The following is a 25738-nucleotide window of genomic DNA, read 5'->3' on the forward strand; positions in this document are numbered from 1 at the left end:
TGACTCTGGCGAGGCAATCAGGTGAGAATGTACTGCGCAATGTGTTCACCAAACTAGACATACAATGAGAGGTTATGCCAGTTAGAAGCATAAGCTATCTCCCATGTGCAGAATCACAGGGAGTCCACTGGCCACTACCATACTGTACTGTACAGGAGTGTGCAATGAATAGCTATGGATCACAGTGCTGCATGTGGGATTGTGGACCTTTACTTAATCTGTCACTATGGTTAGAGAGTACGTTCATGCTATTCAATGAAACATTCTCTTCCATCTATTAAATTCCCTCTTCTCCCCTGCCCCTCCAAACCACCCAGAGCCCCCTATCCTTGCCATGATTCACATTCTACTGCTGCCTTTTGGGTTAGTCTAGCTCTTAGTGTTGAGAGACAAGTTTCTGTTCCATAGCCTTGCTATCACTTGTTCCTGGGAGATGAAGGAAAGATACAACTGAGGATACAGAATCAAATCGCTGATGATGAGGGAAGGAATCTCTGACTCTGATTTTCCCAAGCGCTGTGTCTGTGCAGCCAATGAGAAATGCTGTATACGGTGTTGGAGGACGTTGGAACCTTCAAAGTTATCCATTTAACGTCAGTTTAAAGGCTGATCCGATGCATTCCGTGGGCCAGTTCTCCTATCCTTAGGAAAAACTGCCACTAATGGGAGATTTCCAGGAGTAAGGACTGACTGGTCCTCGTGACTTTATAGCCAATGGGAATCAGCAGTTAAGTGAGAATTTTGACCCTTTAATAAATTTTGACACTATCACTGTATTTCGCTCACCAAATTTACTTTCTATCTATTTTCAAATACACTATTTGCATAAGTCTCATGTGCTGATAACAATTTCACAATGTCTGTTTTGGCAGATGGGATAGGCTAGGAGAAGAAAGTGGGCACAAGCTGTACCTAAACAGTTCATGTCCTCAAGCAAGCATGTAGACAGACACACATGTGGGAGTAATGGTCCCAAATTGCAGTGGGGAGGTTTAGGTTGTATATTAGAAAAAACATTTTCACTAGGAGGGTGGCAAAGCACTGGAATGGGTTACCTAGGGAGGTGGTGGAATCTCCTTCCTTAAAGGTTTTTAAGGTCAAGCTTGACAAAGACCTGGCTGGGATGATTAAGTTGGGGTTTGGCCCTGCTTTGAGCAGGAGGCTGGACTTAGATGACCTCCTGAGGTCCCTTCCAACCCTGATATTCTAGGATTCTATGTGTGTTCGTGCATGTGTTCACACAGCACGTTCAATTCTTGGGGATCAATTCTCATGCTCCCATCCATACACCCTACTTGAATGCCAAGGGGGCAGAAAGAACAGATAGGACCACTCTGTTTCTGGGTTCTAGCTAGGGAATCGGGTGGCAAGATCTCCCTTTTTATCCTGCAGAGGAGGGACAACTAGAAAGCAGCATTTAAACTATCTGTTGCAACAGCTTAAGCTTGTAGGCCGGATGCCATGGCTCAGACCTCAGTGACCTCACTTCATTCTTCTGGTTGATGTCAAGGCACAGGCCTTGGTAAGGATGCTGGCTAAGAACCTCTCCCTATCTTGCTGTTGTACTGTCAAGGCACAGGCTTCAGAATCTACTGGTTCAGAATGTCTATTTGCTGGTCTGCTATGAAGGCACAAGGCTCTCAATAAGGTCATTACCTTAACAGTTTTATCATGATTGGCTGATGTCGAGACACAGATGTTTTGGGTTACTGGTGTGCTCAGATGATGTCCAGGCAGAATGCTGAGATGATGAGTTAATGGATGGCTGAGAGCAGGGAGTAAGGAGTTTCCTAACAAGCTGTAGGGGAAAATTAATTTTCACCACAAACTCTACTGGATCATGTAGGTTTAGAAATGAATTATACAGGTCCTCAAGTCTTCGTTTCAATCCAATGAATGGGCCAGACATCTTTCATGGCAGTGGAGGACAGTGTTCTGGGTTGATCTTTGAAACCCCCTTTCCAACCAGTATCTCTTTGAAGTTGGCTGGGCTGTTTGAACCAGCTGTTATTTCAGGTGCTGACCTCCTGTAAGACAGGTGCGATGTCCTTGTAATGGCTCTGCAGTTCTAGATTGCCCACTTACAGGTGTTAGTTGTATTTGTTTAATAAAGTGGGGCTGAACTTACTCCTTTACCTTAAATGGTGTGTTGGGTTTTTCCCCTGTCTGTGGCAGCTTTACTTTACATCCCAGGAGAGTTGTCTATATGAGAAGCTGATACTCCATGTTGTTAACACAGTGAGCTTCCAGTTCTCATCTCTATTGGCAGGAGTTAGTAGGTGTCAGGGAGCTGGTTCTTCACTATGGGGGTAGGCAGAGTGGTGGAGGAGTACTGAAAAATTCCATCATTCAGCAACCCAGTTTGCTGCCAAGATTCAGGAGTTGATCAGCGCTGCTTTTAAAGCAGCAGTGGCTATGGGAATGCGTTCTGAGTTGTTGCAGATGTAAAGAAGGGCCAGTGATTAAATGTCTGAATGTTTTAAGAGTGAACAGAGAAAATAATCACCCTGTATCTTAGTGTTATTAATATTTCTGTTTGCCAAATCCATTGCTAACCATTGCATTGTATATACTCACCCCATCCCTCCTTTCTTTTCCTTTCTTAGGTTTTTTGGGTTTTTTTTCCACTATGCATTCTTTTCAGGCTTAGTATCAATTTGGAATTTTAAATTCAACCAATTGTTTGTGGGGGTCTGAATCCAAAATCCAGGCCAAATGTGAAGCTTATCCATTCCCTCCAACCCCGGTTGTAATGTAAAGGCTTCATTTTTCCTTTCATAAAACATAACCATTTAGTATCTTTCTGGTTGTGTGCACAGAATATGTATGTTTTGTTTGGGTTGCTTTGTAGGAGAAGGCCTGCTTATAAATGTTATAAATATTATTGATATTTTACTGTCATATCAGAAATATCAGAATCAGCAAGAAAATAAGAAGGGCCTAACTTTAGAGTTCATCTAGGGTCTCTGCACCACTGAAGTCAATGGGAGTTTTGCCATTGATTTCAATGGGAACAGGATCGGGTATCTGAGAGAATGAATTTTCTTTAATGGTAGAGGGCCAGTAATTTTCTTTGGCTAATATATCCTGCTGAACAAAAGAGTACTTTACAGCCATTAGGAGGCAACAGTTCAATGGGAACCATTTTGCTTGATGATTTAGAAAAGAGTGTTTTGAATCCAAACACTCTGTACTGTCCTCTTGAACAGCATTAAGAGCTGGAGAAATAGAGAAAACTCAATTTAAACAGAAACCACAAATGACTGTCAGCATAAGAGGTTCTGGCTCATGCTATTTTGCACTGGGTGCATCACATACATGATTTTAATACAACAGAGATTTAGTAAACATTAAATCTTTTTTTCCTTTTTCTTCCTCAAGAACTTCCATTTTTTCTGTTCTCTTTATAAAAAAAAAAAGTTAGTTTTGTTTATAAATAAAATTGTGTCTCATTTAAAAATCAATGTGTTTTAAGTCATCCTGGTAAAAGCAGAGGGTGGAAATCCCACTTTTAAACTTAAGTTGTAAAAGGAATATAAAGACTTCAAGCAGTTTGGGTGAGGGGTCATGTCTGGCACAGTGATCCTAATTGCTGAGTTCAAGCTTGTGAGTAACTTTACTCTGGGGAGAAGTCCCATTGAATTGAGTGGGACTATTTAGGTACTTAAAATTAAGCACGTGCTTAAGTGTTTTGCTGGATTGGGGCCCCTGGTGCTTAAAGTTACTCAAATGCAAAGGATCAGGGCCTGTATTTGTAAAGTGCACTGTGTTTCTGTGTTCACTCTGTGTGTTGTTTTAATAATAATTAATCATTCTACCTCATGTTTATTAAGGCCAAGTTTCTTTCAAAAGTAGTCCAGAACTTTTCACTTTCCAACTTTCTGGTGGTGCATTTTCCATCTGTAAGTTTTTGAATACACAAAAATGTTACCCGGAGAAATAGCAGACACAGTTTGAGAGGCCATTTAAACTCACTTTGGAAATTTTGGCCTTTTATTCACACAGAAGGCCTGAGCCTTCTGCTATCAAAGTCAATGGGGATTATTTCATTCACTTCAGTGGGACCAGGCCCAGGCCCTTAGTTAGCTTCACAAAATTAATAGGTGATCTTTAAGCCTGATCCAACTGACATGAGTCCCTTGGTGACTATGACAGTTACGTCTGAGAAAGGGCTGCAAGATGAGTTGTATTCACTTTGCCCAGTCTTATTGTGACAAAAGAAATACATACATGTGTGCATATAATAGCTTCTTTTATTGAAAGATCTCAAGGCACTTTGCACACACAGATTTAATTAATAACAAACAATAGTAATTAAACTAAATCTAGGGATATCAGTCCAGTTTAATTTTTTTTATCGCAACCTGTGATTCTTGTAGCAAGCAGCATTTTATTAATTACTTTAAAAAACAAAATCCCTAGTATCTAAGAATGTCGTTTGGCTCTTGTTTGTACTTCACTGCTAAGCAGAACTTGGCTGACATTTCACTTTCTCTGATGCTTGCCACATTTAGAGCTGCTAACCAGCAACACATGGCACAAGAAAACAGTTCTAAGAATACAGTGGCAGGATTTTGTTTTAGTGATATGGGACTGTCTGTCACTTCGGTTACCTTTTGACCTTAATATTTTCAGTTGTTCCTCCACTCCTACCCTACCTGCCTTTCTATGGCGGTAAAATAAAGAAATTCATATTGGCTTATGAGATAGAAATGCATTTATCATTGGAAGCTAGCAACCTGACATAGTATTCAAAGCAAAGCTCTTGCATTCTGGTTCATATGGACAGATCTTTACACCTGCATGGATTTCCCTTATTTCAGAACATCTGCATCTGTGTTACTGCAGTTCATTCCTCCTCAAAGTTTTGGCATGAGACTTTGGAATTTATTAACAACACAGTAAGTGTATTGTTTTGTTCTTAGGCATCATTTTTCTTTGCTGTGCTAGAAAGACTATTCACAAAGTTCAGGTAGTTAAATGGTAGACTGTGGGCTGGGGGCAACTGGCATTCCAAGTGCTGCTGTCTTTCAGACCAATTTCTCAAGACAAAACAGCAGATCACTTTCCAGAATCTTTGTGCCTTTCATTAGCTACATGATAAATATTTTCTGCAATAAAACTCTTAGTTAAGTATTTCCAGTCAAACAACGGAGGGAAGTGTGGAGTAGTGGGAGCTGGAAGAAAGTGGAAAATCTTCCTCTAAAAGAAAGGAGTTGCACTCTCACTTTGGACAGTTCTCCCATCAGGTGTTGGTGCTCCTCCAGCTTTCTAGTGGAAAGCTCTGGAGATCCATAAACTCCCCAGCCAGGCACCAGCTCCTTCTGCAGTTCCCGCGTAGGGTTCTTCTGCCTCGTGAGTCCTTGTTTCACCAGCCAACAAAGGAAGAGGCAGGAGAGTTCTGAGGGATCTAAGCTGCCCCAAGTCTCAGGGAGGGTGTACAGGTGGAACAATGCTCCCACACGCTCCCTCACAAGCTGCTCTTACTGAGTACCTCTAGTTGGACAAGTGACAGGCTTCTCTGAGCTCACAGGTTTAGTAATTCTAGCTTGCTGGGCTTATTCCAATGCACGGGGCTTTGTGAGATTACTTGGTAAATACAACTACCTTGCTGTGACAATGTTAAGACAGGAACGTCTTTGAAGTTCCTGGCTCAGAATCTCTAACTTCTTTCTCTGACATCAACATACAAGCCTCAATAATGTTTCTGGGTCAGTGCCTCTAACTTGCTGGTATGATATCAAGGCAAAGACTTTTCTTTGAGGTTTTGGCAAAACAACTAGCTTGCAGAGCTTATGTCAAGGTCTCTTTAGCTCCTTAGCTTATCAGCACCACCTGCCTGCTGGTTTGATGTCAAGAGATGCGCCTCTGAGAGGGAAATGCCTTTGTGCTTCTTAAGAGCTGGTCTGATGTCCAGGCACAGGCCTCCATGAGTGTTACTGGACCAACAGATGTAGGGTGGTGTGATGTCAAGGTGCAGTCGGTCTTTGTGCGATTACTGCCTCATCAACTTTAGCTTGTTGGTTTTATGTGAAGATTCAGATTTCTGGGATGTTACTGGCTCAGAAGCTCTAACATGTTGTTCTGATTACAAGCAAGATGCAGGAGAATGGGGGATGGTAGGGAGGGAAGCAATCAAGGATCAGCCGATCGTGAGAAATGGAGGCAATGATGGCAGAGCTGGCAGGAAAACAAGATAAAGGACAATACAGGAGAGAAAGTTGAGCCACAAATGAGAGAGAGAAGACTGAGAAAGCAGACACACAAAACAACAGAAAATGAAGGAAAGGGGGAGAGAAAAACAATAAATCAAAATGAATCACAATGGCCCCCAGTTTTCTTCCATCCCCATTTTGATTTCATGTGGCTGATACCAATCAAAGGAAAACATTTGTTCCAGAGCACATGGCCATCAACTAGAGGGAATATGGAAATTGTGCTGAGGTATTTAAGAAGAAGGTATGTTAATCAGGGGAGCCATGTACCTGTTGGTTGCTTGGATAATGTGGGAACAGAAGGGAGAAAAGAGTCTTAATGGGAGTAGTGGGGAAAATGGAATGGGATGGGAACAGAGAATAGGGGAAGGGCAGTAAATGTGGATGAAAACCTTTAAAAGGTTTAAAGAGGGTGGGTGGCTCACTGGTTGAGGTGCTAGGCTGGGTGTTAGGGGATATGGATTCACTTCCCAGCCCTGCCACAGGCTATCTATGTGACCTTGGCAAATCACCTAGGTCCAAGTGATTGTGAGCCTGGCTCCTTTGGCCAGCAAGGGTTGGTAGATCTAGAAAGGCAGCAGCACACTTAGGCTCTGTGTGAGCTGTGGGGAGAAAATGGAGGAGAATTGCCCCACATAACTCAAGTTACCTCCTGCAGCATTATTAAGAAGTGGCACTGATGAGTTCCAAAGGGAATCAGATTTAAGCTGTGTCAGATGTGTCTGGAGATTAGGTGGTAATAGGGCTGGAAGAGGAAAGTAGGTCTAATCTATTTGACATTTAGTGTATTAGCCACAGAAAGATTTACTTTGGTGTGCGTATAATTGAATTATTCAATTTGATTATTTTGTATACAAGTTGAACAAGCACAAACAAAAACATTGATAGCTCTCCATTTGGCCAGTAAAGTAGCAATGGGTTTGACAGAAGAAAGTATTCTTTGCATTACACTATTAAATGGAACACTTAATCAGCCCTTCCTTTCTTTCTTTCTTTTTTTATTTTTGCCAAAAGAAAGCTTCCCATTATATTCAAGTTATAAACACTGTGATGGGGGGAAATAAACATACAGGCAAATTTTAGTGTTGTAATGTTATATTTACTGTTGCTTGGTTCTTCTGTATGCTCGTTTTAGGTACAAAGAGTTGACTGATGGCTAATATTGGAAAATACAGATTTAACTAGATCTGTGTGTGCTGAGAGGTTTGACTTTCAGATTTTGTAAATAGCTCAAGCAATTCCCAAAACAGTTTTGTCAGTCATTTCTCTCTGATTCTCATTCTGAGCCATAACCAGGTTCAGTATTATTTCATCCAAATGCATTATGTCATGGAAAATAAGAAATAGGGTCTTGTGAACCTGTTTTCAAAAGAGCTCACATTAAGTCCGTGTGAATTTGCATAGGTTTAATATGCATCTAACCACACGTGACTTTGAAAGGTTCTGCCTAAATCTGCTTTGCTCCAGTGGAGCTGAATAAGTGGAGAACTTATATTTTAGATGCTTCAGAGCCAAATTTTGCCTTCAGAGCACAGTATGGAGCATTCAGCTTCATCCTTTGTTTTGTTTTAAAACGCATCCATTACATTATTAATTTGATATAGCAATGTTGTGCCAAAAGTGTGGTTGGTACTTTTCAGACAATAAGATGCTATGAGGCCAAATCTTTAGCTGGCATAAATTGGTAAACGGTGCTGATTTACATCAGCTGAGGATCTGGCCCACAACCCCTCTTCCAAAGAGCTTAAAATCAAGAGAACACGTACAGATGGAGATGGGATGCAACAAGACATAAAATGCTGAAACATTTGTCCTGGTTCCATAGGTTTTTTCTTTTTCTATAATGCATTTTCTGTATATTTTGTAAACACTCTTTTGAGAGGTGGAAGAGGGTTTATAGGTCTGTAGAGAAGTATATTTTAATGAGGAGTCATGAGATATGAATGCAAAATGATTTTTGAGTGACCCCAGAAAATAATGGTCAGTGATTTGTAGCTTTTTAAGGACAACTGTTCCACTGCCAACAGAAAACACATAAGGGTTCCTGTTTGATACGTTGTAACAAGCATGAGATTTTCTCCTTTGAATATAGATTTAATTTGAGAAAATCAAAAGAACAGATTGTTAAAGAATCTTTGCTGAAGTTGTTATGAGTAGATATAAATGGTATAGAAATTACATTTCTTTTTTAATGAGCACTTAGGTCCAACTTGTTAAATAAATGTTTATTAATGTTTATAAATGGTGCTATGTTACATTCCAAATATTGCATAAGTAAAATGTACTAGTATCTGGCACTCAAGGAAAACTGTATAGCCGTGGTCAACACATGTAAAGTACAACCTTCCCCACCCTTACCCACAGGAATTAAAGAAACCAAGGTTACTTCTTACACATATGAGCTATTAGCAAATTTATTGGTATCCTATGGGCATACCTTCACCACAGTAAAATCAATCAGATTACACTCCCTTATGGAAGGTGGAGCTTTTCTGTCATTTCAGAGTTGGTGTCAGAAACGAGTTAGCTTGCATAAAGTGTAATGCTGCAAGATGCTGATTGTCTTAGACTCATGGAAGTTGAGCATGCTCAGAATCTTGCAGTATTGGGTCTAAGTTTTGAATCTTTAAACAGAATAAATAAAGCAGGGAAAGTATGTCTTAAGGTTCGAAAAGAATATTTACAAGATAGGGCTCTTGGGATACACATTTTTATGCAGAAGAATGATATTAGCGAGAAGCATGAAGTTGATGATATTTTAATATCAGTTTATCAACAAAAACTCACTATGAAGTACACAGGTTTGCAGGGTGGGTAGTATGAGTGCAGCTACTTACACATGCAGACCTGTTTTTTTTAAAAAAAAAACACAAAACATTTTCTCATACCTTACTCAGCTGCTAATGAATCTTAGGCAGAATGAGACGTTCATGCATTTTATATAAAAGCAATCACACTTCTAACCAAACATTTCTGGGCATGTAAAGCTCTAACCCTGCATTGCTCTTTAACTGTGTTGGTTCACAAAGATTAAAAACAATAAAATAAAATAATTACTCATTCTCTTTCTCCTTCATACTAATAATGATAATACATACTTTTAAAACAAAAAAGCAGTGAAAAATGCCGAAACCTGCAAGCAAAACAGCTGTTCATCTGCTACTTATGTTAAACAGTGCCCATCTGAGCAACAATAATCCAGCCAGTTCCTATACTGCCTGAGCTGCTGTTTCAGGGTTTCTTTAAGGGTGTGTAGCATGGATGGTAGATGTTTTGTTTTCTCTGATTTGGAACATTAAAAAAGCTACCATTAGCAATTATTTCTTAATATATATATATATAAATTAACTCCATATACTTCCTAAAAAAGGCAGAAAACCAGAATATAATACTATTTAAAATCCGATACACATGAAGTCAACATTAGTTTTGTAACACTTTGACTTCAATTAATGGTATTTAACTCTTGTATATGTTGTTTTTCATTGCAAATCAGAAGATGCTTTACAAAGAAGGTTAAGTACCATTATCCCCATTTTACAGATGGAGAAACTGAGGTACACTAAAAAAAACTGTCCAATATGTCAGCTGCATAGTCAGGAATAGCACTTTGGACTCCTGATTCCAAGCTAGTGTTCTGGCCACTGGACCACACTGCCCATATGAGTGTATAAATCTGGACTGGAAGCTATATAATACAATCTCTGATTAATGTTTCTAATAACTTCTGCACACAGTACCTTTTTTTAAAAGGCAATATAATTCTTGGGGAAAGTCCAAGATTGACATCCCTGGGTTTGCACAATCTGTTGTGAAATTATAGCAATTAACAGTCTTCAGGAATTTTATGATGACTCAAGTCAGGAAAAACTCCACCACCTCCAGAAAGGGAGTGTTATCATTTATATACTTGTGTAATTTCTTTGAATTTTTGTCCTGCTTTGCTGCTGTTTGTCTAGTTCTTTAGCAGAGAGAAGAAATGGAGTGCATAATAAATTCTCCTAGCTACTACACCTTTCCCCTGTATCTCCTAAAGGTGCCTGGTGCTCTCCACAAAGAACACTAAGGATAACAAAAGGTTTACCTTGGGGTTATTTTCACCTTTAGGACACAGGTTCAAATCCAGCCTAGGAGTTTGAGCCCACAAGCATTTAAGCAAGTGTATAACGTTACGCACACAAGTAGTCCTATTTACTTCAGTGAGATGACTCCTCATATCAACAAAGGGTTAGTCATGTACGTTAAGTGTTTGCAGGTCTGGGTCTCAGGTTAGCAGTGATCTATGTGAATGAAATTGATGGTCTTAGCCCTTCATTTTGGGAACATCCTATAGAATTTAGCAGGGATTAAACCAGGTGGGTTCTATAGAAATTACTCTAAATACTACAGAATTCAGTAGGCAATGAAATCCATTCTATAGGATTTTGGCGCTTTCCCATAGGATTTTTCAGCAGGAATACAATCATAAGGTTTTTAATAAAAACCTATAAAAAGTTATAATTTTTCTATTAAATACTATAGGACTATTCCATATTGGGCAGGGAGTTCCTAGTGAACAGATATTAAGATCAGATTTTACATCAGGGGACACATTTAATGGCCAGCTAAGTAAAGAGACCAAGGATTGACTGGAGGTAGGTGGGGAAAGTACCCAGCCACCCCTAGTCTTGGGGGAGGAATTCTAGCTCCATTTTAAGTTTGTAAGAGTTTTGCCATTGACTTCAGTGGTGCCAGAATTTCCCCTCTGGGGAAAGCTGAATCACATTAAGGCAACGTGTTTGTGCTGCATCAGTTTTGTAAATGGAGAACTTGAGTATCCTGAGTTATGAATATGGCAAATTTCATTAATATTCAATTCTCTTCAATAAATGGGACAAATACTCAGTGACGTACAGGCTTGGAAGAGCAAGAGCAACACTTCTCCAAGCCATGTCAAGGCCTCTGACTGTTGGAAAGCATATGTTTATACATTACTAACAAACTCTCATTTCACTGAAATCCTAGTCAAAACCCTGCCGCCTGCAATCTGGCTTTTGAAGTCAGTGGCCACTCATTTGATACTGGAAGTGTGCAGCTGGCATCTGGAAGTCATGAGTCTCTAAAGCTCATCTTGCCACTGTGAACTTTGGAGGCCACTGCATGCTAATTTACGTTGGCTATGGCATCTCTGTCAACTATGATCATGTGCTTGGAGATAAGTAATATTGAACACCAGACTTTGTATTTGATTGTGGCATGCTAGACTGGAGATACTGTGTTAAATAAGAACTGGAAAGAAAGCGCATGCAGAAAAAGTTAGATGACTTTAGGCACAGGTTCTTAGCATGGGAAATTAAGCAGTATTGATCAGAGACAAGGGGTGACATTTTCAAAAATGGCTTGGGTGCTTAGGAGCCTGTTTCATTCAAAGTCAATGGATATAAGGCTTTTAAGTTCCTAAATCACTTCTGAAAATAGGATTTGAGCTCCTAATTCCGAGTGATCCTAAAAGAGCCTCTCTTTGGACAGATGTCATTTAAAAATGCAAAGAGACAATAACTGCTCTAAGGCTGGGAGAGGGTGGAGGGTTGTAATAGAAAATGATAAATTAACTCCTCCAATAACCAGTGACTTGCTCCAGCTGCACTGCATCCTGTAGGAAAAGTATCACATCTGAAAAAGGGTAGATACAGTTTAAAAAGTGGCAGTAAAAGAGCACTTTCCCGATCCACGTTTATTCTCCCTCATTGGCCTTCCTCCCAAAAGTCCTCAGTCTACAAGTTAAAACATGTTTCTAACTGCCAGCACAGCAAACTCACCCTCACTCAGATACTAGTAAATGATATCTGAAAATGAAGCTGTTCCCCCCCCCCCCTTTAAGGAAGCACAGTTGTGAAACAGGTATCAAATTACTGCTATCAGGGTGACTGCAAACAAGATGATACAACACTAAAATAGATGTGACTATGCTAATATATGTATTGAGCTTCTAGCGAGCTCAGTGTGCTGGTTTACACTGGGTGAGGATCTGGCCCTCAGAACTTTTTTTGCAGTTGCATTATCTGGGTGTGAGGCAAATTAAAATACACTTTATTCATCTCTAGCTACAGTCCTGTCTTATTCAGCAGTAAATATGTACCTTTGCAGGAGCAATCAAATCCTGATTGCCATTTTGGATTTGCTCCAGTTAAGGAGGAATATTTTGTGGTAGTTTGCAGAGGTTTTCACCTCTTCATCTTGTGCTGGGAAAGCAGATTTGAACATTCAAATGCAACATGCATTAAGGACGACATTAAAATAGAAGGGCTCAACCAGGCATCTAATCTAGAATGTACAAATTCTCTTTGCATGGCTATATTCCAGCACTGGGATTAGCAAGTGATCCTGTGCAAATGTGTAGGCCACATTTTGAAAACGTGTCCAGATAGGCCTTAAAATTAGCTGCAGAGATTTCTTACTCAGAAGGTACAAATCAAGAATAGGGATGGGTTGTGAGCTGAACACTAAATACCAATCCATTCAGAGTTTGGAGAAGTTATGATACAGATCCAAATTTCATGAGTTAGGTCCATCTCTACTAGAGGCATTTAATCTGGAATATTGGATCACAGTTGGAGCTGGTCAAAAATGTCATCTGAGTGACTTTCTGATGAAAAATGCCCTTTTTACAAAACAGAGTGCCTGGATTCTCAGCCTCCCTCCTCTAGCTCTAGGGACTAGAGGCCTGGGCCTGCTGCCTCTCCACCTCCCTCCCCTGCTGCAGGACCCTGATACCCAGAAATTATTGGTAAATTAAGCAATTATGAGCAGGAAGAAATCTGAGGAGAAATTTCTGTGTCTACAACAAGAAGCCTTTTTTGTAGCTACATTTCTGAATCTCAGGAGAGACATACATGCATTACTTTATTGCAAATGGGCAGCTGAATTGTTTTTTGTCTGATATGAATGTTTTTAATAAACCTCCCCAGAGCTCTGAACTGTGGTAGAAGATAAGCAGTGCAGTACAATTTACAGTTTGTGACCCATCCAGGCTTAGCTCTAATATATTAACAGTAATGCTTCATTATTATACTGTATGTAGGGCTGTCGATTAATCGCAGTGAACTCACACGATTAACTAAAAAAAATTAATCGTGATTAAAAGAATCTAGGTTAATAGCAGTTTTATTGCACTGTTAAACAATAGAATACCAATTAAATGTATTAAAAATTTTGGATATTTTAACTACATTTTCAAATACATTGAATTCAATTACAACACACAATACAAAGTATACAGTACTCACTTTATATTATTTTTATTACAAATATTTGCAGTGTAAAAATTATAAACAAAAAATTGTATTTTTTAGTTCATCTGATACAGGTACTGTAGTGCAGTCTCTTTATCATGCAAGCACAACTTACAAATGCAGGTGGGGAGGGGTACATAATTGCACTCAAAAACAAAACAATGCAAAACTTGGGAGCCTACAAGTCCACTCAGTCCTACTTCTCATTCAGTGAATCAATAAGAGAAACAAGTTTATTTATATTTATGGGAGATACTGCTGACTGCTTCTTATTTACAATGTCACCTGAAAGTGAGACCAGATGGTCGCGTGGCACTTCTGTAGCCAGTATTGCAAAGTATTTTCGTGCCAGATATGCTAAACATTCGTATGCCCCTTCATGCTTTGGCCACCATTCCAGAGGACGTGCTTTCATGCTGATGACGCTTGTTAAAAAAAGTAATATGTTAATTAAATTTGTTACCGAACTCCTTGGGAAAGAATTCTATGTCTCTTGTTCTATTCTACTTGCGTTCTGCCATATATTTCGTGTTATAGCAGTCTTGAATGATGGCCCAGCACTTATTGTTCGTTTTAATAACACTTTCACAGCAGATTTGACAAAACACAAAAGATACCAATGTGAGATTTCTAAAGATAGCTACAGTACTCAACCCAAGATTTAAGAATCTGAAGTGCCTTCCAAAATCTGATCGGGATGGGATGTGGAGCATGCTTTCAGAAGTCTTAAAAGAGCAACACTTCGATGTGGAATCTACAAAAAATGAACCACCAATAAAGAAAATCAACTTTCAGCTGGTGGCATCTGACTCAGATGATGAAAATGAACATGCATTGGTCTGCACTGCTTTGGACCATTATCAAGCAGAGCCCATCATCAGCATGGACACACATCCTCTGGAATGGTGGTTGAAGCATGAAGGGACATGTGAATCTTTAGTGCATCTGGCACATAAATATATTGCAACATTGGCTGCAACAGTGCCATGCAAACTCCAGTTCTCGCTTCCAGGTGACATTGTGAATAAGAAGTGGGCGGCATTATCTCCTGCAAATGTAAAAAAACTTGTTTGTGCAATTGGCTGAACAAAAAGTAGGACTGAATGGACTTGTAGGCGCTAAAGTTTTGTTGCCTTATTTTTGAATGCAGTTATTTTTGTGCATAATTCTACATTTGTAAGTTCAACTTTCATGATCGAGATTGCACTACAGTACTTGTATTAAGTGAATTGAAAAATGCTATTTTATTTTTACAATGCAAATAAAATAAATATAAAGTGAGCACTGAACACTTTGTATTCTGTGTTGTAATTGAAATCAATATATTTGAAAATGTGGTAAACATTAAATACATGAATAAATAGTATTCTATTATTGTTTAACAGTGTGATTAATCACAGTTAATTATTTTAATCTCTTGATAGCCCTGGTTCTGTGTTAACTTGGATGCAGATTTTTCGGGGCTCCTGTAAGCTCACCCTCTTTATTTTTTCCAGGCAAAAACCTATTACAACTATTGAATTATACAATGTTTAAATTGTTTGTTTGCCCCTGAAAAAAATCGTTTACCCAGAGTTGTCAGAGGTATTTGGAATGCCACAATAGTTTCCCTTCATTTAATTAGAACAACTGTATTATCCCAGGTATCTGTCTGTGGGAACTGAAGGTGAATGCTGACTCTGGTATATGTTCCTTGTTCATGTTATGATTTCTTTGCTGTAAACTGCATTTTAAGTGGAGAGAAGGTCCATCAGCAGATACAGCAGGAGTCTGTATTTTGTTCCAAAGTGACTCAAACCCTGTGTGCTGTCTATGAAAATCTTTTTTTCTTGTTTTGGTGGTTCTCTTTATTTTCTATTAAGCACATTCGGGATGAAAGTGTAAGGTTGCTCTTTATGTATGGAAAAACAAAACACACCTCTTTGCTTCAGCTGAGGATTTACTAATATGAAATACCTCATAAATGTCATGCTCTTGCTATCCAATTATTGTTTGCTCATTCACTATTGAGACATTATCAAGTCTCATCTCCTCTTCCTCCCCCAATAAAATTACATTTAAAATTATTCTAATATTGTTTGTATAAAATAGTTTGTGCACTGGGCAGATGTTTTGGTTCTCAAATAGTTTGAAACCTAGTTCATATATAAAGGGATTAGCTGATTCCACTTTTGCTGATTAGTTCATAATAATTTCATTCTGAGAAAATATAATCATTTTTAAAATGAGTAGCATCAGGGGTTTTTTGTGTGTCCAATAATAATAATGTTTCCTTTGAGGAAAAGCAGGAAATAATTTTACTCCCAAAAATTGTATTTAAGAATAGCTAGAAATGGTGTTAGTTGTCATCTAGTTACCATATTACTTTTATTGTAGCAAGGTCACTGAAATATGTAACTTTCATTGCAGAATTGGGCATGTCATGCTTATAAGACACTTGTATGTGAACACACTCTCTTATTTAGTGGTAGCTGATTAACTATATCACCCTCATAGTTCTTCCTGGAACCCACTTTAATTAAATTTTCCAAGGCGTTTTACTGGTGACCTAAAGGCCCATAGGGATTTCATGTTCAGAAGCAAATCTGGCCTCATGCCCAAATCCTCATGGTGGTTTATTGCTTCATGGAGAGATATTACTTTCTGCTCAATTTAAATAGAAATTCAGTGTGTGTATGCGTGTGTGTATACATGTATGTATGTATGTATGTATGTATGTATGTAAAATATATAAAAGGTTTGTCCTGAATCAAGTGGTCTATGAAAGAAAAGCTTTTAAATTGCTATACAATGTATCTGGTCACTCCCTTCTCTCACTGGGCTCAAAATCTCCCAACTCCCCTGAAGCAGCTCTCATGCCTGAAGAGTTCTCCTGAACGTGGCAGACATCCTTACTGGGGAGGGAGATCATGCTGATAATGTGAGATTTCTCTTCCATCAAGTAAGAGCAGAAAGGAAGGTTCTCCAGATGGACTTCATTCCTAATTTGGTTTCAGTTTTTTAAAAACAATATTTGTTTGTACACATTATCTGCCATCCTGTGAGTCACACCACAGATATCACTGTCACAGTTACTGAACACACTGTACCTCTGACCCCTTTTAGTGTCTCTAAGTGCACCCCCTGCAGGTCTCTGGCTTCTGGCAGTCACTTGTCTTTCAGGGTGGAATCATTTGATTCTCCCACTCTCAGCGCAGATGCTCAGTTGTAGTCCCCATGGTTACTTCAGCGAGTCTGACTTAGGACATGTCTACACCACAATATGAAATTGGCCCGATGTCCGCACTACCCTTCTTCTGTCTGTGGTGCACGTCCTCACCAGGAGTGCTTCCACTGAGTAAAAGGGCCGGGGGGGAGGGGGCTGAGAGCCAGGGCTTTCAGCTCTGGAGCCCAGCTGCCACCACAGGATTTCTTGCCTCTGTGCTCCCAACTGAGAGTGTGGGGAGGAAGCCTCACCCAGAGTCCAGTCAGCTACTGTGCTCCCGGCGGGGAGCTGGGAACCCAGGGGCAGTGGGTCAAGCCAGGAGTCTGGGTGGTAGCCCGCCTTGGAGTGGAGACCTAGAAGCAGACCAGCTGGGGAGCCGGGAGCCAGCAGCTTTTCCCAATTTCATGGCTCCAACAGAGCTGTGACATTGACATGACGGCCAACAGCTGGTGTAAGGAATATTGTCTCTCCACAGACACTGTGTTGCCCTAGTTACACTGGCGTAAACCTTACGCCTCTTATGGAGGTGGAGTTATGTCAGAGTAGTAGGACACTTACACTGGCGGGAGCAAGGCTGGGAGTGTCTACACTGACATTGTTAGGTCGACATAAGCTGCCTTATATCAACTTAACTCTGTAGTGTAGACCAGACCTTAGGCTCGGACTTTACAGTTTCACTCCCTACGCAGCAGTGACAGTTGTAATCATTGATCAAACAGCCTTCTTAAAGCAAAGTATTGTTTTATTTAGAACAAAAGCACATGAGGAAAAACATCTTAAAAACAATAAAACGGCCTACATGCATGCCTGTTTTCCAGATGTTCGACCATCTGCCATGTGGGGACTTTGGAATGTCTGCCTATAGGCTTTTCTGCAGAGCTGTCCACTGTGTTACCTTGTCTTTCTGTCAGAGCTCGCTGACATTCCCTGGGCAGCTCCTGAAAAAGAAGGCTTATAGCATGTTGGTGGCAGGACACAGAATCTATAAAGCTAGTAACTTTCTCCATTATCTTTCAAGTGATGACCTAGATGTTCTTATCTGGGAAGCCACTGTGTTGCTTGCTGGTTCGTCCTCTCTTAGTAGATCAATGCATTCACGTAGGAAGGATTTATAACCCCAGTTGACAACAACTTATCCTCACTGTCCAGATCACAGACAAAGTTCATAAAATTGTTACAGCTCACTATTCGTAACATTATTACATAGCAGTTCCATTTCTGTCAGTCACGTTTTGTAGCTCTTTGTACACTAGTTAGTATTAATAGAACTAGTGGATCCAAGCCCTTGTTGCCCTGCTTCATTAAGTCCTCTGTCCTCCTCCATTTTCTGCTCACGGTAGTTGATGCTCATGTGAGTACAGCATTCTTTATTATGGTCTTCTATCTACAGGAGATAGGAAATGTAGAAGATCAAGAAATCTATATCGCCCAAGCTTTTTTAGAAATATTAGAGAACAACTAGAAGTTTTCAGTACTGGATTATCAATTTTTCTGAAGTACTGTTACATTCGTCTGATTATTCACATGCCCATATGTGAACTTTGGAACCACAAGGTGGTACTTTGAAATTTGGCTTTCCCTATTCAAGATACTCAAGAATATATGTATAATGTGCAAAATCTATTATTTAAATTTATGTTCAGTGTGCTCATTTGTACAAATATGACTCGTGTATGATCCTATGGAACTTAGTCTCATGTCATTTCATCTGTATCTTTGAAAGTCAGGCCCTGAACATCTCTCGCCCACATTTTGGAGAAAGACAGTATAGCTATGTCAAGGTTTTTTTCCCCACTTTGAACTTCAGAGTACAAATGTGGGGACCTGCATGAACACTTCTAAGCTTAATTACTATCTTAGATCTGGTAACACTGCCACCACCCAGAAATTTCAGTGTCTGGGGCACTACCTGTCCCCCCCAAAACTTTCCCCTCCCTAGGCTGCCTTGAGGGACTTCACCAATTCCCTGGGGAACACAGGTCCAAACCCCTTGGATCTTAAAACAAGGAGAAATTAACCATTTCCCCTCCTTCCCCCCACCAATTCCTGGGGAGTCCAGACCCAGTCTCCTTGGATCTTAAACAAGGAAAAATTAATCAGGTTCTTAAAAAGAAAGCTTTTAATTAAAGAAAGAAAGGTAAAAATTATCTCTGTAAAATCAGGATGGAGAATGTTTTACAGGGTACTCAGATTCATATAGCCCAGATGAAATCCCCTCTAGCCTTAGGTTCAAAGTTACAGCAAACAGAGGTAAAATCCTTCCAGCGAGAAGAAATATTTACAAGTTGAGAAAACAAACATGAGACTAACACACCTAGACTGGCTGATTACTTACAAGTTTAAAACATGAGAGACTGATTTAGAAAGATTTGGAGAGCCTGGATGTACGTCTGGTCCCTCTTAGTCCCAAGAGCGAACAACGAACAAAACAAAGAGCACAAACAAAGACTTCCCTCCACCAAGATTTGAAAGTATCTTGTCCCCCTACTGGTCCTCTGGTCAGATGTCAGCCAGGTTTACTGAGCTTCTTAACCCTTTACAGGTAAAAGAGACATTAACCCTTAACTATCTGTTTATGACAAGCTGTGATGGGATCAGATGGCCCTGAGTGACATTAGGTGAATCACAGATCTCACGAGAGGCACTGATGTTTGAATGCAGAAAACTCAAATGCTGTGGGTTTGAGTTGTGACCTTGAAATGGAGTGGTTAACTTACATGTCTTTTTCAACTATATCGTCTCTCTTGTCGTCTGTAGGGAGATGACTGAGTACGAGCTCATGCACTAACGTGGTATCCCAGTGTTTTCTGTTTTCATGTTGTTGAGCCCCAGAATGTGTGGAATTAGTGTAAGAAAACGCACATCAAGCCAAACAACATTATCTGGAGGAAAAGAATTAAGCTCAGATTGATGCCAGCTTTAGCAGAAATAAACTGAGCTCATCAGCATATGTATACATTTACTTTAGAGACTTTTATGTGCCTTTCCACATCTGTCAGCTCAGTCACAGAACCAAACACAAAATACAGCATGCAGAAGCATTAACTGGATTTGTAACACTCCTTAGTAGACCGTAATTCCATAAAGCAATGCATGGATTACGTGGAGACATAAATATGGTATTTTCCTCCGTGACAGTTATATCTTGCTCCCGTTATGTCAAAGGAAACCTGACTCGTTTTCCTCAGAAGACCAGCACTTTGAAATTTCAAAAGATAAAAAGCTGTTCAAAGCAGAAATAAACTGATATATTTATGAACTTAATTTGTCATCTTTTAAAGCTTCCAGAAGGAGCATGGGGGGGGGTGCAGTTTTCCAGTTCGAAGCACCATGTGTGGGCAAACACCCAGGGACAAGATTGATTTATCTAAAATAGAAGATGAAGCTGCAAAATGTTGTGGCATGTGTCACACATGTCGTGTACTGTATATGACATGTCAGGGTGGGAGTAAATGACACTCACAAAAATGGTAATCAAGTGAGAACAACACTTTGAAATTGTCAGGCAATAGTTCTTTGCTTTCAAAATCACTTATTTGGCAGTGAAAGTTTGTTCTGATGATGTAATGTTTCCATCTTACATTTCATTGGCTGAGTATGTTGTTACGCAATAACCTTTTTGGGGAGCTTTGGTGAGAAGAGCACCAGCTGAACTCGTCCCTCCCATTTTAGACATGTCCTGGCTCTCCTGACTACTTGTCAAGATTGGTGTGTCTCCACCCAACCACCAGGCTGTTTTGTTTGTAGAATGACACCTGCACCATGCCATGTTGTTACAAGTACAACCTAAGTTATTGGGTATAGCTTAAAGGGCCATGCATGGCTTGTCATGTCATCATGCTAGAGTACATTATATTTAGGTGTTCAAAAAATGAAGCCAGTTCTTTTCATATTTTTATCAGTCTGTATTGTTGAAATGTGGTGTCTAATACATGAAAAGCTCACTGTGCCCATTATAAATCTTCCAAATATAATTGAAAACAGTTACAGTAGTTCAAAGACTGCATAGTTCAGCTATTGCTCTTCTCTGGAACTGTGTGTGCTGGGACTATGTAAAAATAAAATCAAAAGTAACCTATAGGCTACAATGTTTTCCTGGTTTTTTAAGTGAGATATTTAATGTACATAATATACCAACTTATGTTCCCATGAAAGGGAATAGTAGTTTCCCGAAGGAGAATCTTTTATACCTATGCATACAATAAATACATTGTGTTCTCACTCTTAGAATATCAGAACTATTTTGGGCAATGTTACAGAACTCCACTTGGAAATCACAAGCTTAGACTTTCTAAATTTGACTTAATAGCTTTTGCAGCTTTGATCACATATTGTACTACGTTTGCAAAAACTTTATTTTTATTGCATAATAAATGACTGATTTTGTGGCACAATGGAAATCTGCGCACACCTCCTCTTTCCCCTCCCTACCCCCCAAAAAAATAGTTTACATTTTTGCTTGGGAAGAATTTGTGTATGTGATCGGGGAAGACTGAGGGTAGGAAGGTGTTTGTTGTCTTTAAGTTAAAATGAAATTTCATCTTTCACTTCTACAGCCACTAATTTGATTTAAGTTAAATCACACTTAGAGTACCCTGAAGGCCTCACTGTTGTTCTGTGAAGAAAGTTAATTGCCTCAGATTTCATGTGCAAAAGTCACCTACTGGTTCCACATGTGTTTTGGGGGCTTGATTCTGCAAGCCCACCACATGTTGAACTCCAGCTGAAGTTGACAGAAATTCCAGCTAGGGTTTGATCATGCAGACCTTTCATATCTCTTCACTTTTTTCTGTCTCTTTCAAACATGATGAGAAGTATGTATTGTACTGCTGTTTTTTGGGGGTTGTTTTTTTTCGATTTTATGGATGCTTTGTTAGCATGTATTGCTCCATTGCTTTTCAGAACCAATTGGTATCAACGTTTTATAATTTCAAAATCAAAAACAAGCTTGTGTTTAAAAAAGGTAGGGAGAAGGAGAAAATAGTTGGGGTTACAGTTCTTTTCAAATGGAATTCAGCTAATAATGCCTATTTTCAAAAGACAAATCATCACTATATTAGTAGAACTTATATGAATGATTTAGAATTGGTATCTTGAAGTGGCCATGTGATTATCCTCTAGCTAAAAATGAATTCAGGGGAGAGGAAGCAAAAAATAAAAGTACTCTCAGTAAGAAAACTGAGATAATAGGTAAGCTCAACTGGTTACAAGTAAACCCGTGAGTGGGAAGGAGAGTAAAGAAAGGCAAATAATTAAAAAACTAACAGAAAATAACTCTAAAATGTGAACAATGTTTCCAGGAAAGTGAAGTCATTTTTAATCTTTTTGTCTTTAGGTTTCTTGTTGACATTGAACATTGTGTACAAAAAGTAAACTATATATGAATACTACTAATGACTATATAGCATTAGAGTGAGATATATGATGTGTATGTGCATTGTCATAGGGTGACTGTCCCCTGTAAATAAAGTAGATCCAGTGCCCCAAGCCAGAGCCAGCCCAGCATCCCTCGCTCTCCTGCTACCCTGCTGGCTGTGCGGCCTGCTCTCGCCGCGATGGCCTTCATCTTCGCCGCCTTCTGCTAAATGGTGGCGCTGCTGCTCACCGCTACCCTCCTCTTCTTCTCCATCTGGCATATTATAGTATTTGATGAGCTGCAGACTGATTACAAGAATCCCATAGATCACTGTAATACACTCAGTCCTCTTGTATTTCCAGAGTACCCCATCTATGCATTCTTCTGTGTTATGTTGCTCTGTGCAGCAGAGTGGCTTACACTGGGTCTCAATATGCCAGTGCTCCTAATTAGCCAATTAGAGCAGTACCTGGGGGCTATAAAGGATCAGGGGGAGTCCTGGTGAGAGTCAGAAAAGATCAGGAGACTGGAAGAGCACTCTGGAGAAACCCGCAGAAAGCTCTCTGTGAGCTCTCTCTGGCAGAGAGAGGAATTGGCTAGGACACTATATGTTTGGTTCCTGGAAGAGGGTTGAAGGCAGGGCATTAGCAAGAGGGATTTGCTGGCTGGCATCCCTGAGCCAGGATCAGAGGGCTGGACAGGGCTGAAGGTAAGAAGAACAGTGGAAAAAAGAAGTTACCTGATGTTTCTAAGCTGAAGAGCTGGAGCCAAGGCCAGGAGAGGGTTGAAGGCAGGGGAGTAGTGGAGGAGCTTACTCACTGACATCTCTACGGCCAGAGAGCTGGATCCAGAAGAGCCATGAGAGGACCAGAGGAAGTGACAGATACACCCCTGGCAAGGATGATTTTCCAGCAGAGAGACTGGGGGTTCCCACTGGGAAGAGCAGGTTTTCACTCCTTTTGGAAGGCCTGGGTGGCTGTCCTGGTACAAGGACCAGAGTAGGACCAACAGTCTAGGCATGGTCAAAGGCACCGGTGCATGATATGATACGTCGAGCCTCATAGGAAGAGACATCAGGGGATCTTAATGACCATTTGCACTGGACTGGGAAATGAACTACATGTTTGGGACTCTTATTATGGACTGCTTTCAACTATGTTCTGCTAATAATCACATTGCTGAATGAGAAGATAAACCTGCATGGAATTACTTGTGGGTCTGAGAAGGGAAACTGTCTAGATCATGCCATGATCTGCATCAGGGAGGCACTCCAAAAGAGGTTGCCCTATGACGTGCATGTAAATATATACCTCTGTTTGATAGAGGGATGATGGCATGTTTTGGATTAAGTAGCACAACAACAGTCCCAAATTCCCTTACCACTCAGCCCTTCTCAAAATAACAGATGGGAAATTTCAGAAACTCATGGTTGAGTATTTCATTCTGATTTTCAAATAATTTCATATTTGTGCTTTTAAAACCCTGTTCCCATATATGTGAAAAGGGAGAATGGACTAATCTAGTTTTAAAAATCTCCTGTTGGAGATGCTCAAAATGGTGCTAACCTTAAGGCAATATGCAAATCAAGAGGCTCAAGACTGATGACTTTCAAGGTGCCTGTGTCTGCTAGCAAGAGAGGGATTCTATGGGCTTATGCAAAGCTCACTGAAGTCAATAGACTCCCATTGTCTTCACTGAACCTTTGATCAAATCCTGTATCTGCATCCTGGATAATGCCAAAAGTTTGTTGCATTAGTCATCACAAATTTATTTTAAATTAGTCTTGTGCAAATCTATTATGAGAGTCGTCCGTATTCCCTTGTATATTTATCTTTTAAGATCCGAATATTCTGGTGCCATATTCATGCTCTTCTTTTTCTATTTTGTTTTTCAGTGTCCAAAATATTTAAACTTCTTTCCCTCAGAGTTTTCTTATAGCTTTCCTGTCCTCCTTTTAAAGAGTGTAGGTTTCTAAACTGGGTAGGTTATATTATGAATATGCTTCATGATCATGAATATGCTTCATGATCCAGACTATGCTGGCTCAGCCAGTGTTTTGTCAACTACAATAAATGTTAAGATGCAGGATCTGAGCATTCATGGGATGGAAAGGTTATAATTTATTTAAAGGAAGCTATGTCCTGCATAAACTAATTCCCGTTTGGTTTCCAGTACAAGAACACAGCCTGGCTTCTGGGTGACATAGCTGACTTACTGTAGCTGTGGTAAAGGCTGCAGTATATCACCAGCAGATGTCTTTGAGACAACTGGAAAGTAGTAGGAGTGCAAGAAATTATACTGATGATGAGGAATCATCAGTACAACTCCAAATGTTAATTTAACTCCTAGTTTTTAAAGCTTTTCCTCTTGTGGTTACTTTTCTCTTCTTTTTTCTTTAGGGCGCTGGAGGAGGAGATAATGGTTTGGAGTTACTTGATGAACAATTAACCAAAGCAGTAAGACTCTCCATAATATTTGTAATAATACTCTGTGAGGTGCTTTCAGTTAACTTGGTATCAGTGAAAATGAAAATTGTGGCTTCTAGAAATATTATGCTCACATTAGTCTAATGAGGGCATAAGGGAATTGCGTTGTCTCCGTAGCACTAGGCAATCCAATCAAATTAATGTACTACAATTAGGAAGTATCGTCGATTAAAATCTTGCACTTCCTTCACAGTTGCAAAAAGAGTAACACTCGCAAATTATTTTAGCTGGTGAATGGCATTCAGAGCATCATTAACAATAACTATAAAACATGCATCTTTGTGGATGTTGTTGAAAATGGACAATTGCCATGCCCTGGTGTTTTGGTTTGCCACGAGATGCTCTAATATGTGCCTTAAAATGGGAAATATAGCTAACACTGCTCTAAGTGTACCTCCTCTGATTAGTAGACATCTTGTTTTTAGTAGTACAACCAACTGTATGCGGTAAACAGGGTTTTGTGTCCTAAATACCAATTCTTGGAGCTTGATTTCACTCAGTGATAAGCACAGGAATGAATTAAACATGAAAGTAGCCTGCCTCCATCAAATTTCAGTCAATGTAGTTGCATGGATAAAAGCCAAGAGGAGAATGAGGCTCTTTCTTCTATGATTGCATAAGCTCACTAAAAATGCAGAAAACCAGAGCATATTTACAATCCATGTTTTGTGTTCCTTTTAAAAAAAAATCAATAATTCATATTTAGAAATCACTGCTTTGATCTAAGTAGCAGCAGCAGAAGGCAAACCAGCTGTACCTGGCTGTCCAATCTCTTCAAACGAAAAGGCCTTGTGTTAGATTCAGATATTTTTGTGGTACTTTTTTAGTCATTAATGTATCATGGTCTAGTGCAGAGGTGGGTAAACTAGGGCCTCCTGTCTCCTGCCTGGCCCCTGAGCGCCTGCCCTGGGAGGCTATCCCCCGGCCCCTCCACCGCTGTTCCCCCTCCCTTGCAGCCTTAGCACACTGTGTCACTGGCACAATGCTCTGGACAGTTGGGCAGCGCAACTACAGAGCCTGGCCTGACGTTGTGCTCTGTGCTGTCCGGTGGCGTGGCTGCCTATCCTGGTGCTCTGGGCGTTGCAGCTGTAGCACCACCAGCTACCGGTGCTCTAGGCAGTGTGGTAAGGGGGCAGGGAGCAGGGGGAGTTGGATAGAGGGCAGGGGAATTCGGGGTGGTGGTTAGAAGGCAGGGATGTGGATAG

The 25738-nt window shown here is 40.0% G+C and overlaps 1 protein-coding gene across 3 annotated transcripts in view; it reads left to right on the forward strand.

The window, feature by feature from the left end:
- ADAMTSL1 (ADAMTS like 1) overlaps nt 1–25738 on the forward strand; it is a 692925-nt gene that overhangs the window by 367217 nt on the left and 299970 nt on the right. For 2 of the 3 annotated variants that reach the window (XM_030566852.1, XM_030566853.1), the window contains exon 3: nt 24447–24503. The exons of the other annotated variant lie outside the window; for it this stretch is intronic. In XM_030566852.1, the coding sequence (XP_030422712.1) occupies nt 24447–24503 (57 nt within the window). The remainder of the gene's footprint in view (nt 1–24446; nt 24504–25738) is intronic. 3 annotated transcript variants of the gene reach the window in all.

Source organism: Gopherus evgoodei, chromosome 6, assembly GCF_007399415.2.
Source record: "Gopherus evgoodei ecotype Sinaloan lineage chromosome 6, rGopEvg1_v1.p, whole genome shotgun sequence".
Lineage (NCBI taxonomy): Eukaryota > Metazoa > Chordata > Testudines > Testudinidae > Gopherus > Gopherus evgoodei.